The 13,300-nt window shown below is 42.5% G+C and overlaps 1 protein-coding gene across 2 annotated transcripts in view; it reads right to left on the bottom strand.

Annotated features, from left to right (window-relative positions):
* tmeff2a (transmembrane protein with EGF-like and two follistatin-like domains 2a) overlaps positions 1-13,300 on the bottom strand; it is a 98,712-nt gene that overhangs the window by 64,051 nt on the left and 21,361 nt on the right. For both annotated transcript variants that reach the window (XM_058393454.1, XM_058393453.1), the window contains exon 3: positions 2,364-2,493. In XM_058393454.1, the coding sequence (XP_058249437.1) occupies positions 2,364-2,493 (130 nt within the window). The remainder of the gene's footprint in view (positions 1-2,363; positions 2,494-13,300) is intronic.

Genomic DNA, 13,300 nt, shown 5'->3' with positions numbered 1-13,300 from the left:
AATTACATAAAGTCAGTAAATAACACAGTGTGTTACTCTGATAGTTCACTGAAGCTTTTGTTATTTATAGTTTATTTATAGAGTGTAGGCAAAGGGCACAGGGTCAAAGCACAGGGTCAGAGTTAGAGTGCAGACTCATGGTCAGAGAGCAGGGTCAAGCTAAGAGCCCAGGGTCAGAATCAGAGTTAGGGTGCAGGGTCAGGGTCAGAGCCCAGAGTCAGGGTCAGAGCCAGGGTCAGGGTCAGAGTTAGGGTGCAGGGTCAGAGTGGAGGGTCAGAGCATAGGGTCAGGGCACAGGGTCAGGGTCAGAGTTAGGGTGCAGGGTTATAGCACATGGTCAGGGTAAGAGTGCTGGATCAGGGTCATAATACAGTACATGTTCAGGGCCAGAGTGCAGGATCAGGGTCAAAGCGGTCAGAGTCAGGGTCAGAGAACAGGGTCAAGGCTAGAGTGCAGAGTCAGGGTTAGGATCTGAGCACAGGGTCAATTTGTATGTATTACTTTCAGCTTGGTAAGGAAACTGTACAAGATATTACACACAACTCTGTGCCAGGTTACTCAGCTGCGGCAGAGCTGTTTGATTAAACAGCTCCACAATCTCAGAGATTCAGGTGAAACTCTTGGATCTTTTGCCTATAAAACAAACAGAAACCTTGGCAGTGGCTGAAAACACTGATTGTTTTCCCAGAAAAGACAAAAAAGATGAAGGATGGTATGGGCTTTAGAAACACCTGCTGAAATTCTGCTCTGGTCTCATTAACGTGTATTTAAGGAGCACATGGCTTTAGACAAGTGGGCCAAGTTAATTTACTTGTTTGGCTTGAATGAAATGGCCTTCAGTTCCATACGGTGCTCTTCAGCATTATGGATGGAGCTGTTCAATTACTCTGCAGTTCAGTTCACTCTCAGCCAAGGTTAATCCTCTGTTACCAGCTCGCTTCAAAATAGTTCCAAGAAACATTTTGTAAAATCCACAGCATCCTAAAGTAAATAATAAAGGTAAGCAAAGAAATCAATGAAATCTTTCATCACCGTCAATGCGGGTTAGTACTGACGTATGTTACTGAACTTTGATTTTTTAAGCATCTCATCTTTATTAGTACAGAGCTGTGCTTTTAAAGAATATTAAAAGAAATAAAGAGCAGCAAACAGAAATAAACCCAAAAAGTTAGTCAGCAGTCTCAGAGCATAGGGTCAGGTCACAGGGTCAGGGTCAGAGCCCAGGGTTAGGGTCAGAGTTAGGGTGCAGGGCAGCAAACAGAAATAAACCCAAAAAGGTAGTCAGCAGTCTCAGGTAGAGTTTTTGCAGGAAACTTTTTAAGTCTGTTACATAATTGTCGCTTTCTTTACTAATATACAAACATTGCTCTGAAACTTTTTTTTAAGAGAAAGTAAAGTTTATTTACATTATTAGACTTTCGCACTGCTGTATTTCCATTCCAAAGAAAAATATCACGTGTTGCTCGTCACTTATCACTTTCTCATCACTCTGGAGTATGAAAAAAACAGGATAAATTACGAGACACTTTCAAATAGAAAAGCAGACCAATCACAATGCAGCAAGCTGGAGCATATCAACGGGAACACCTGGCATTTGACGGAAAACAAACCAGCCAAAAAAAAAAGGGCTAGTTTAACGTCATAAAAAATATTTAGCTTATAATGCCATAGTTTGTAAGAGCAGCATACTTGAATAAGAAGATGATTGACAGGTTTATTCATTGTAGACAGATGCGCCCCTCCCCTGGCAAGGAACCAGCGAATGGAAGTAGAAGTGTATATATTCATAATATTCGTCTTGTTATTTATTTATTTTTTTCTGAGAATTCTCAAAAAAAATGATCTTTAATAACAAGAGAACTGAAATCTGTCTGTCTGTCTGTCTGTCTATCTATCTATCTATCTATCTATCTATCTATCTATCTATCTATCTATCTATCTAAAAAAATTATTTTGTAATAACATTTTTGTTTAAACTTTTTTTCATTTGTTGCTTTTCCTTCACTTTGCTACATGCTTATAGGCAGTATAGCAGGTAGAAATGTGAATAGAAGACTTGTACTTTAACTTAAGCAGCATGTCAGTACAGGAGATTTGTTTATTTATTTATTTATTTATTTATTTATTTATTTATTTATTTATTTAAAGTTACATACTTTATCTCTTTCAGTCCATACATCAGTACCCAGGAAAAGCAAGCAAGTTATTACTCTCCTCCATTCGAGTCTCATCCCGTCGGCTCTGCTTTATCAGCAGTGACACTCACCACAGTGATCAGTGACGATGAGAATGAAAGTGAATTACAGTTACACACACGCACACACACACACACACAAACACACACACACACAGAGCAGACTTACCAATAGGACAGGGCCCCTCAGACACCACCAGGATCTCGCTCTGCTGCTTGCAGGCGTCCCTCCGGAGCAAACACTCGTTGTTGTAGAACTTGTTGTTGGAGCCGCACACCGGCGCGTAGTCGTTGTTACACTGACGGACGGAGGAGAGAGGAAGAGCATAAGAAAGCTATACTTTAACAGCGTATTGATTCCATTTTATTGTTATGAGTGCCACACTGATTTTTTCCCCTTAGCTTTAGGTTTCTGTCAGAGGAAGAGGATTCGGTTTCTTTCAGGCTGTCGTGAATCTCTCCATGTATTGTCTGTATTATTTACATCACCACGTGTGTTTTGTATTGGATCAGGTTCTGTTTCCTCCCACGTCTTGTTGGTTGTTTCCCTTCCGTGTACTTATTCCTTGAACCAGTTTTAAGTGAGCTCTATCTGTCTGTCTGTCTGTCTGCCTGCCTGCCTGTCTGTCTGTCTGTCTGTCTATCTATCTATCTATCTATCTATCTATCTATCTATCTATCTATCTATCTATCTATCTATCTATCTATCTATCTCTCTGTCTCTCTGTCTGTCAATCTAAATGTCAAACCATGGTGTGGACTGAGTAAAAAACTTAGCTTATCAAAAACAATGATGCATTTTTAGTCATGTGACCCATCCAACTCACAACAAACAAGATCGTGGATGAAGGATGTCATTGTGCAATGTCAACTGCTGTCCAGTTCAGTGGTGCTGGGTAAAGACTAATATAAGTTTGTAGGACCTGTAGATTGCATGACGAGAGAAATAAACAGACACCTGACGGAAATGACGCAGACGCAATTTAGTTTTCAGACGTTTCAGAGTCAACAAGCAATTTTCAGAAAACGTTTAAAAAACGCTGGAGATTGTTTCAAAACGAAAACTCAGTTTTCAGATCTGTCTGGATTAATATGGACATAGTCACAGTGTGTCCAAACGACTCAATATAATCCTGGTGAAAACTGTTGTATTTTATTTCTCAGAACACACGCCAGGTCTCAGCAGAGCCAGCACAGATAAAAAAGATGTCTGTGTATCTATCTGTCTGTCTGCCTGTCTGTCTGTTGTTTATCTATCTATCTATCTATCTATCTATCTATCTATCTATCTATCTATCTATCTATCTATCTATCTATCCATCTATCTATCTATCTGTCTGCTGTGTCTATCTATCTATCTATCTATCTATCTATCTATCTATCTATCTATCTATCTATCTATCTATCTATCTATCTATCTATCTATCTATCTATCTAACTGTATCTATCTATCTGTCTGTCTGTCTGTCTGTCAGATAAAAAAAAAGAAAAAGATAAACTGTTTTGGAACACTCGTACTAGTCTAACGGAAATTTATGTCGGAAAAACGATTATGTGGCTACAAACTCCGTGTTATCCAACAGCCCTGTATAATGATGGAGTCTGCGGGGGAGTGGAGTCTTTCTTTTTAAAGCAAATGAACAAAAAAAAAAGTCTGGCCTACATCTCTCCGAGATGAACTCAGCTGTGTTAGCATTTCTTTTTTTAAAAGAAACACACATTTGGGTAAACAGCTAGCAGAAGAGAATACAGAGGTGTGTGTGTGTGTGTGTAGAATGTAAATGAAGGCAGTGAAGGAAGACCCAAATATATCCAGGCAGCTTTGAACTTCGGAAGTTTCTTGTAATGAAAGAGAGACTACGACGTCCTGAACACAGAGAAAACTGGTTCAGGACTGACATCAGACCCACGTCACGAAATTAAAACTAACTCACGAAATTAGAATGTATTTATTTTATAGGTGACCTGAGTAAGAGTAATGATTCCTGTAGAAGTGTGTGTGTGTGTGTGTGTTAGATGAAACACATCACGCTTCATTTCAGCTGCTCGCTTGCTGTTCCTCACATAAAGTGGGTGGCCTTCAGGAAACTGGAGCAGATCCACACCTCGGGCAGGTATTCTGGGAGAATATGATAATGCCACACACGGGTACACCTGGCTTCAGCGAGCGAGAGATCTGTCTCTGTCCTATGCCATGCACAAGGTGAGTGGGAGAGGTGAGCGTGATGTAGGGCAGCGCTGGCCTGACTGCTCTCCGGCTGGACGAGCCACTGTACTGGCCTTTATCCAGACGCCAAAGGAAAAGAGGAAAATCCGTGCCCATTGATTCTGAAGCCCACTTCGTACCCGCTGTTTATCAACTGGGAGGCGGTATAATGTAGAGCGAGAGAAGTCCGAGCCAAGGCTGGCAGCAGTGCAAGGGATCCGGTTGAATGGAGGATCGAGAGGTTTGGAAAAAAAAAAAAGACAAAACAAAGACGAATAAGGTGGGATATGTGTGTGGAAAGAGGGACGATCAAAAAAATAGCTGTGGAAGCAGAAGGATCTAGTAAAGAATCTTATTTTTAACAGAAACCTTTATCAGATACATTTTGAAGCTGCTCATTTCCATTAATATAAATTACAGCAAAATCTTCTATCTATCTCCTAAGGGAAAGTAAAAAAAATAAGAAAAGAGAGAGAGGGGATTAAAAAGAAACGGATATACCTAGACAGACAAAAAAAGGTGAGGAAGAGATGAAGCAGGAAGGTAGAGTAGAATGAACAATGCAGCAAGGCGATCGGCGAGAATAAAGCTGCAGTGATATTACAGGAAACGTTACGGAAAGAGAGGAGGAGGAGAAGAAGTTAGGAAGGACATGCAAAAATAGATGCAAAGGAAGTGATGGGAGAAGCGAGCGAGAGAGAGAGAGAGAGAGAGAGAGAGAGGGACAAAGAGAAAGAGAGGGACAGAGAGAGAGAGAGAGAGAGAGAGAGAGAGAGAGAGAGAATGAAAACCGTACAGACAGAAAAGAGAAAAAGAATAGAAGGAGGCAGAGATTGAGGTGCTGCCATCGTGTTGGCTTTCAAACCCATGAGTTTTCAATCAGGCTTCGCTTTTAAACCCGACATGATGCAACAGTGTGAAAGATGCCCTGCACCCCGGGGTGCGTAGAGGAGCGGCTGTTCATCGCTGAACCTGTGCAATTCAGCCTTTTTCCCCAACTCGGCAACCCCCCACCCCCACACCCAAAAAAACCTAAAGGCTATTAATATCGCCACTGTTGACAAAGCGTAGCTGTGAAATGTCCCCACCCCCTCTCTTGCTCTCTCTCTCTCTCTCTCTCTCTCTCTCTCTCTCTCTCTCTCTCTTTCTCTGCTCTCTCTCCAAAGCTATAGGAAGATAAGAGGACAATCTGAGATCTGTTTGCAGGTGAATACATCAATAGTCTCTCAATTATAAAGCCAGGAGATGGTGAGAGCAGATGCTACAGTCTGACTCACAGAGATGTATGGAGAGGGAGAAATCTAAAGGCGTACTGTAGTTACGACCTGCTTAGTGTCAGAGCAAACGTGAGAGGTGACACGTGTGGACAGATACGGAGAGGATCTGATTGCAGGGAGAACAGAAGCTTTAAATATAAGGTTAAATATAAAGCCAGTGGAACCTTCAACTCAGAGATGCAAAGGAAGTTAAAATGCATGTAATTATCCATAGAGCTCTATCTCTCTTTATCTCCTTCTCTCTCTCTCTCTCTCTCTCTCTCTCTCTCTCTCTTCATTTCTTCCAAGAATGGAGGTATGAACTGATTTCCTCCCCAGTTTCAATGATCAGAAACAAATCATGTCTGTAATCAAAGTGTGATGCTTAAAGTGTGTCACTGCCCTGGTTGCCACCTTTTTTGCACAACCTGCCAATAAGCGCTCACTCATTCAAAAAAACGTCAAAAAAAATGACCGGATAATGAAAAATGTTCTGGTGAAATAAATAGTTTTGATATTTGTCCGGTCTGATGAATTCCTCAACTCATGTACCGCCTACAAACATGGCCGCACCAGACTTCCTCACTTATATATTGGCTTCCTTCCTACTGATCACACACACACACACACAGTGCAAGAGACTCTCACAAAATGCACTTCTCGCAGTATTAACCTAAACCAGTTCCATTGAAACCAGTATGTTGGTGCTGATGGGATCTACAAAATAACTACAGTGTTATATTTATCTGATTAAACCCTGCATAGTAGAATAATGCAGTGGTACACTGACCAGGCATAACATTATGACCATTAATGCCTAATATTGTGTTGGTCACTCTTTTGCTGCCAAAACAGCCCTGGCCCGTCATGCACTGTGTGTTCTGACACCTTTCTATCAGGACCAACATTAATTTCTTCAGCAATTTGAGCAACAGTAGCTCGCCTGTTAGATTGAATCACACGGGCCAGTCTTTACTCTCCATGTGCATCAGTGAGCCTTGACCGCCCATGTCCCAGTTCACCACTGTTCCTTCCTTGGACCACTTTTGATAGATACTGACCACTGCAGACCGGGAACACCCCACAAGAGCTGCAGTTTTAGAGATGCTCTGATCCAGTGGTCTAGCCATCACAATTTGGCCCTTCGTCAAACTCTCTCTAATCCTTAAGTTTGTCCATTGTTCCTGCTTCTAACACATCAACTCTGAGGACAAAATGTTCACTTGCTGCCTAATATATCCCACCCACTAACAGGTGCCATGATGAGGAGATCATCAGTGTTATTCACTTCACCTCTCAGAATGTTATGGCTGATCGGTGTATGTTACACTACAATGCACACGAATATGGAAATAACGAATTTAGTCAAATCGTTCTAGTATTTCATGTTGTCAGTGGCAGGGCGTGCATTTCAGACCTAGGCCTTCACTGGTGTCCTTCCTGAATTAATCCACCTCTATACCATCATTATGACCCCCTGACATTTTCTACTCAGCCCTCCTAAAATTCTGTGATTCTCGATAAACTGTACACAAATTGGTGATCGCCTCAGTTCCCTTTAAATTTCATATGAAAACGGCGGCAGACTTCGGCTCTTCCCCGTCTTCCAGCGTGTTCTTCAATCCACAGACCGTGGCGTTGCAGAGCGAGGATCAGAGGACAAATGTGTGTGTGTGTGCGTGTGTGTGTGTAATCAGGAAGACTCGTATTTGGCTTGTTCAGTACTCAAATGTTATACACATCTATGCAATACAGTGGAATGCTGCAATAAGTTTACCATTCTACCCTGTTAGTCAAACCTTTATTTTATTTATTTATTTTTTATTATTATATCCTCATTGGGGGCTGAGCCCCCCTTAAATGAAAATTCTAGAATCGCACCTGGACAACATGGCAATAGATACTAATCAACCATTAAATAACAAAGTAAAAAAGAAATTAGTCTACAGTATTTCATACCACACAAAGAATAGTCAATTTTATTACGGTTACTTTTCTCAAAAAAGACATTCTTGATGCTGTATGCAGCAAACTGCAATCTCCGGAGGACGCAGCATCCAAAATGAGACGCAGAGAATATATAAACAATGTATATGTATATGGTTGCTGCCTCTGACTACTCCAATTATCCAATCAAAGGACGGGAAATTGTTGACGTAATCGTATGCCTGCTAGATGGCCCCAGTGATGCCAACTCGAAATCTGATTGGTTAATGTAACAATTTCATTGCCACTTATTTTAAGCTACGGGCGCCTTCACTATTGATTCTGAAGGCCTTACGGCCGGGCAACACATGATGTCAGCCACTAGCTGAAATATGATTGGATAAATACTCTTATCATAAATACACACTACTGGAAGCAGCGCAACCAAGAGAAAAGCTATGAAATGTAGAGAATAGACTATTGTGAATAATTTAATACACATTCATGGAAAAATATATTAAATATATTAAAATGCAAGTCAGTGATTCAGATCACTGCTGTTTAGGCCAGCTGAGAAGGCCTTGTTGGCCCTGACGGTCCGCCACTGCATGTTGTAATATCACAATGAAATAAATATAACACAATTTCGCTGCATTTATTTACTTACTAGAAAGATGCAACATTACAAGAAGATTTCAAGCTTGAAATGAGTAAAAAATGGCTAGAAATTGGAACAAAAAAAGTAGATCAATATAAACAGATTCAAAACATGTTCACACATGTAGAACGTGTGTAGTTTTAGTCTCAGATTATAATGAGCAATTAAATGTATGAGTTGTTATTATAGAAAAGATTGCTATATTGAAGGTATTGATATTAAACCTGCAAGGTGCTGGAACTACCATCAGAGCACATGCTTTCTAGTATAAAGCGCCAGATATGTTTCTGTGTCTATGACTGTTAGTACCTAAAAGTAGTGTCATTTATTAAGGATGAATTATTTCACATTAAATCCTGAGAAATGACAGGTTCGCTGTGACGTCAATCTCGACCGCTATACTTAGAGCTGCTCTAATGTCTCAAAACACAAACCAGCACAAAACAATACTGTCACTGATACTCAGAGAGAGAGAGAGAGAGAGAGAGAGAGAAAGAGAGAGAGAGAGAGAAAATAGGGGAAAAGTGAGAGGAGGGGCAAGGAGATGGGGAATGGGGGAGGGGGAGAGAGAGTGAGAGAGAGAGAGAGAGAGAAAAAGGGAGAACAATCAGTCTTAATTTAATCTATAATAATAATAATAATAATAATAATAATAATAATAAACTAATAATAAACATTAGTGAAAGTCAGATCATGTCTTTTGACTAATGTACTGACATTTTTTTTTGTTCTTTGCAATATGTGTCTTTTTTGTGCACATCATCCTCATCATCATCCTGCACCTCTGTTTCCATGTGCAGTTTCAGTTGCATCCTGCAGGGGCTGCTGTGACTCTTGCTTGCAACAGGCTGCCTTTCTCCGGCTCACGTTTCCTCCTTCGCATGCACTCTTTACGTGAAGCCAGCCTAATGCACGAATGCGCTGTGTACCCGAGCGGTCCAGCTTTTACCACTTCGATGATCGTCCATCGAATGACATGCACTAGAGCTCACACTTGATTACAAAAAAGCACTTCCACAAAACCTGTGATTTAACTGTAATTTCAGAGATTAGAAAGAGCAGGTGGATAAAGGGGGAGGAGCCAGATGATGTAATGTAATGTAATGTAATGTAATGTAATGTGTGGGTGTGTTTCGGTGTAAGAAGACCTTCATAAGTATGTGACTATCCGTGCCTGCTTTCTCTTTTAGTCCATCCGTCAATTAATCTGTCCCTGCCTCCCGCTCAAGCATTAATCAATCCATCCATTAGGCCGCCTGCTCATCCGCCCAACACCACAAAATAGTCCACTTGTCCAAAGACATGAGCAGATCAGTGGATCCGTTCATGCTGAGTGAGTTGAGTCTGAATAATCTCTCTCTCTCTAGCGAAGAGACTTGAGCTTCACAAAGCAGTGAGCAGAGTGTGTACTGAGACAAGCAATTAGAGTCTGACACAGGGGAGAGTGTGGATGGAGTAAAAAAAAAAAAAATAAGTGTGTGTTAGCTGCTGTAAGGCATTAGTACCAGCGATTGGTTGCACAGATATCAGGTCAGCTAGAGGTCTGTGAGCTGTGGAGACAGTCGCAGAGGTGCTAATATAAAAGACCTTTATTCTCTAACAGCTGTGCGAATACCACATGAGCAAGGTGAGAAGGACGTGGTACATGTTGGTGTGTGTGTGAGTAAATAATTTTAAATGAAAAGGAAACGTATCCAAGCGAGTATGGTTAGCGGTTATGATTTGTTTAGCATGTGCACATGTATAGCCTCGCCCATGTGTGAAACGCTCCTTGTAAGCCGGTCAGTGAGTGTGAAATCCAATCGCGTTATATTTATAATGGCAAGATGTCTCGAGGGCTATCGCCAGAGTCCCATATGGTCCCCCGGCCTGTAGCCCACTAATGGAGCGTCTGAATGAAATGGAGAAACGAGGAATAAGAAAAAGCATCTTCCCCTCAGTATACGGCAGCTTGATAGGAAATGGGTATACCGAGTTAATTATGCATTGCGCAACATGATCCAATCCATTTGCATCATTAGACATTATGTACACCTTCCTTCACCCAAAATGCCTTTGTGAGAACTGACCCCTGGGTGCATTAAGATGGCTGAGGCAGCACAAGCTGAGAAACATGAGAGGCCACGCTGATGTGGAAAGTGCTCTGTGAGTGAGAGACTGTGATTGAAAACAGCTAAAGGAGAGACAAAGAGCATGGACACGGACACGCATGTACACGCAATTTAACCAGATGTGTGCAGGAGATGCAGCCGTTTGCACACAAGCCATCTGCATTTTTCCTGCCGGCATCCTTAAGTTTGTAGCTGCGCTATCCGGTGCGTATCAGTTAACAGCATGTGATTCTTATCAGGAAGATAAATCTGTCAAAGAGACCGTGCCTTCAGGAGAGCAAGGGCAGGCTAGGACATCTTTAGAGTGCTCTTCAAATTCCTAAACTTTGCCATTTACTGTCCACAGTGCACCACTTGTGGATTTCTTCCATCCTTTTGTTGGAAATTTAAAGGTCAGATCTACCAATGCAGAGGTGGCGGACAAAGGTGAGCGAAAGCGCTGAGCACTCCGGTCTACCTGAGGCAGCTGACAAAAGAAAGACGCCTAATCTGAAATTCCTTGTGGCTCACTTGGCTGTCAGCTAAGCCTGATGGACGTCTGGTACGCTGTTCCTGACATGTTAAAACCCCCAAAGGGGTAGCAAAAAAAAAAAAAAAAAAAAAAAAAACCAGGCCTCCTGCTTGATAATTAGCTCAGCACCAAAGGGACAGCCTGACTTTGGACAAGAGCACGGACAGAAAGGCCCTTCACAAGGACATAAGAATTATTCTTCATGTTCTTTCATGCATGATTTGTTCCGTCTTTTCATTCCCAAATGCTCTTTGCCTCATCAGTCACCTCTCAGAACCTGTCCCTTGAGGTCAGACGCCAGGCGGCTTTGACCGATTCTGAAACCGGAATTAAGGTGAGCCTTCTGGAGTGATAAATTCAACTTCACCCTTATCTGAGAAAGCAAGAGAACCACTCTATTTCCAGACATTAGAATTCAAGCCCAGCCTTCTCACAGATGCGCATTATCTATGACAGCTCTGAGAGAGAGGTGGGGTGAAAGAAGGTCACGCCGAGGGGGAAGAAAAAGAGAAAAGATCGGCTATGATCTGCCTAAGATGTGCGCAAATAACGGAAATCTGACGCGTGTCTCTCCACATGATATTTCTTTCCTTCCCTCAGACCCAGACACACCTGCCGATGTCCGGCTGAGTGACAGTCCGGTATTCCAAAGATGCCCTTGCTGGAGAAGTGTGTGCCGCCTGTTTCTGACAGGAGCGGAAGGGTGGAGGTTGGCGGAGGGATGGGAGAACCCTGGCTTCTGCCTCTCTCTTTAACTGCTTGGCAGTCTGCTCTTGATTAGAGTGAATCTCTGCTCAGCGAGGAGCTCCCGGGCCCTGTCAGGAGAGATGGCTCTTCAGTAATGGTGTCTGACAGGCTGAGGAGAGCCGCGCGGGGGTGACACATATGCTACTATCCGGGGGAAAGGCTCTCACCGGAGTTAGTGCTACAGCAACCCCCACTCCTGTTCTCATTTCCAAGGCAAATAGCTTTCCGGAGTTTCCTGCCTGTAAGCCGCACAGGTCCGGGTAAAGTCCGAGAGAAAAATATGATCCTTTAACACATCTGAGGTAGGGATGAATAACAGGTGGCTCTGCCATACCGGATTCTCATTCAGCTCACGCAGAAACTAGTCCACTTTCTAATCTGCGAGAAGTGCCTCCCTGATTTTAATTGCTGCATTTGTAATGCATCGGTGGAAGTTAACCTTTCGTGGACTATGCAGTGATATCCTGCAGGGACCTCTCGGCACAATTGTGGCCGTTCATCTTAAGCTACAGCTATTAGGAGGGGCGTTGAGGGGTGAAAAAATATACCGGCATAAATGTAGTACAAAAAAAAAACCCAAGGCAGCTAGAAAACATGCTGAGAAAGGGAAAGTAGTAGGCTAAGAAAGACAGGTGGATATGTTGTAGCTGAGGGATGTAAAGCCCAGACGTCTCAAAAGTGTCGGGATCTTGAAAAGACACAGCAGCTCCTTTCTCTACTTTGCAGATATCAGTGCAAAAAGTTATTACATAAAGAGGAGCTGCTTAAATGGCTACTGCTTTCAAGACAGTAATGGTACAGTCCCCAGGCACCCATTCAGCTGCGATGGCACCAGGGAATTGAGTGCTGGCTTCAAACCTGCTGGCTTGCACTGAAAGGCCATAATGCTCATAGATAAAGGAATCCCAAATACATGCAAATATATGGAAGGAGGGCTTCATAATGACGTAAGTGATCGTGGCATGGTTCTTTACAGAAGCTTGTTGGTTGTCTTTGATTTTGGGTTTAGAAGTCACGTAGTTCTCGTTAATGAAACCACATCTGTCGTAAACAGGAAGGCCTGTAGTATGTCACCCGGCATGACAGCAGCAGGAATAGTCGTATATCAAGCAGACAAGCAGACGGTGAAAAAAAAGAGTATGAATGGCAGCCAAGCAAAGAGAGTGGGTGAGAGAGTGCAAAAATTGATCAGTCATGCTAGACAGAGGGCAAAGACCACGCAACACAAAAGAGAAGTGACGGACGTGCAGTCAAGTCTTAGATCGAGGTACAAAGAGGCCGAACCGAGTCCAAGCGATGCACTACAGACGCAGTGCAACCATGAAGCAAAAGCAAAATGAGAGCAAGACAGACGAATGATGGAGCATGTTAAAAGCTGAGATGAGAGTCACAACAAAGGGAGTCATCACGATCGTACAAGCAACGACCCGGCAGGCAGTAACTAGGTGTGACAAAATGCCTCATCATCTCAGGCACATCCCACAAAACAGGACAGGACTGGAAATGGAGCAAAAGTGCAGCTGGATGCACCAACATATCCAAATCAATTAACGCTCCGTTTCTCTTCTATTGGAAACTTGTAAAGGCGCAGACTTGCCATGATGCAACACAACTTGATCAATACACTAACAGCTGCTGCACAATCTCGCTTCCCTGCCAGTCTCTTCTTCCCTTTTATCTTCCCATATCCA

The sequence above is a fragment of the Hemibagrus wyckioides genome, linkage group LG06, assembly GCF_019097595.1.
Source record: "Hemibagrus wyckioides isolate EC202008001 linkage group LG06, SWU_Hwy_1.0, whole genome shotgun sequence".
NCBI classification, from domain to species: Eukaryota; Metazoa; Chordata; class Actinopteri; order Siluriformes; family Bagridae; genus Hemibagrus; species Hemibagrus wyckioides.
The sequence above is the reverse complement of the archived record's forward strand: the minus strand, read 5'-3'. Positions and strand labels throughout refer to the sequence as shown.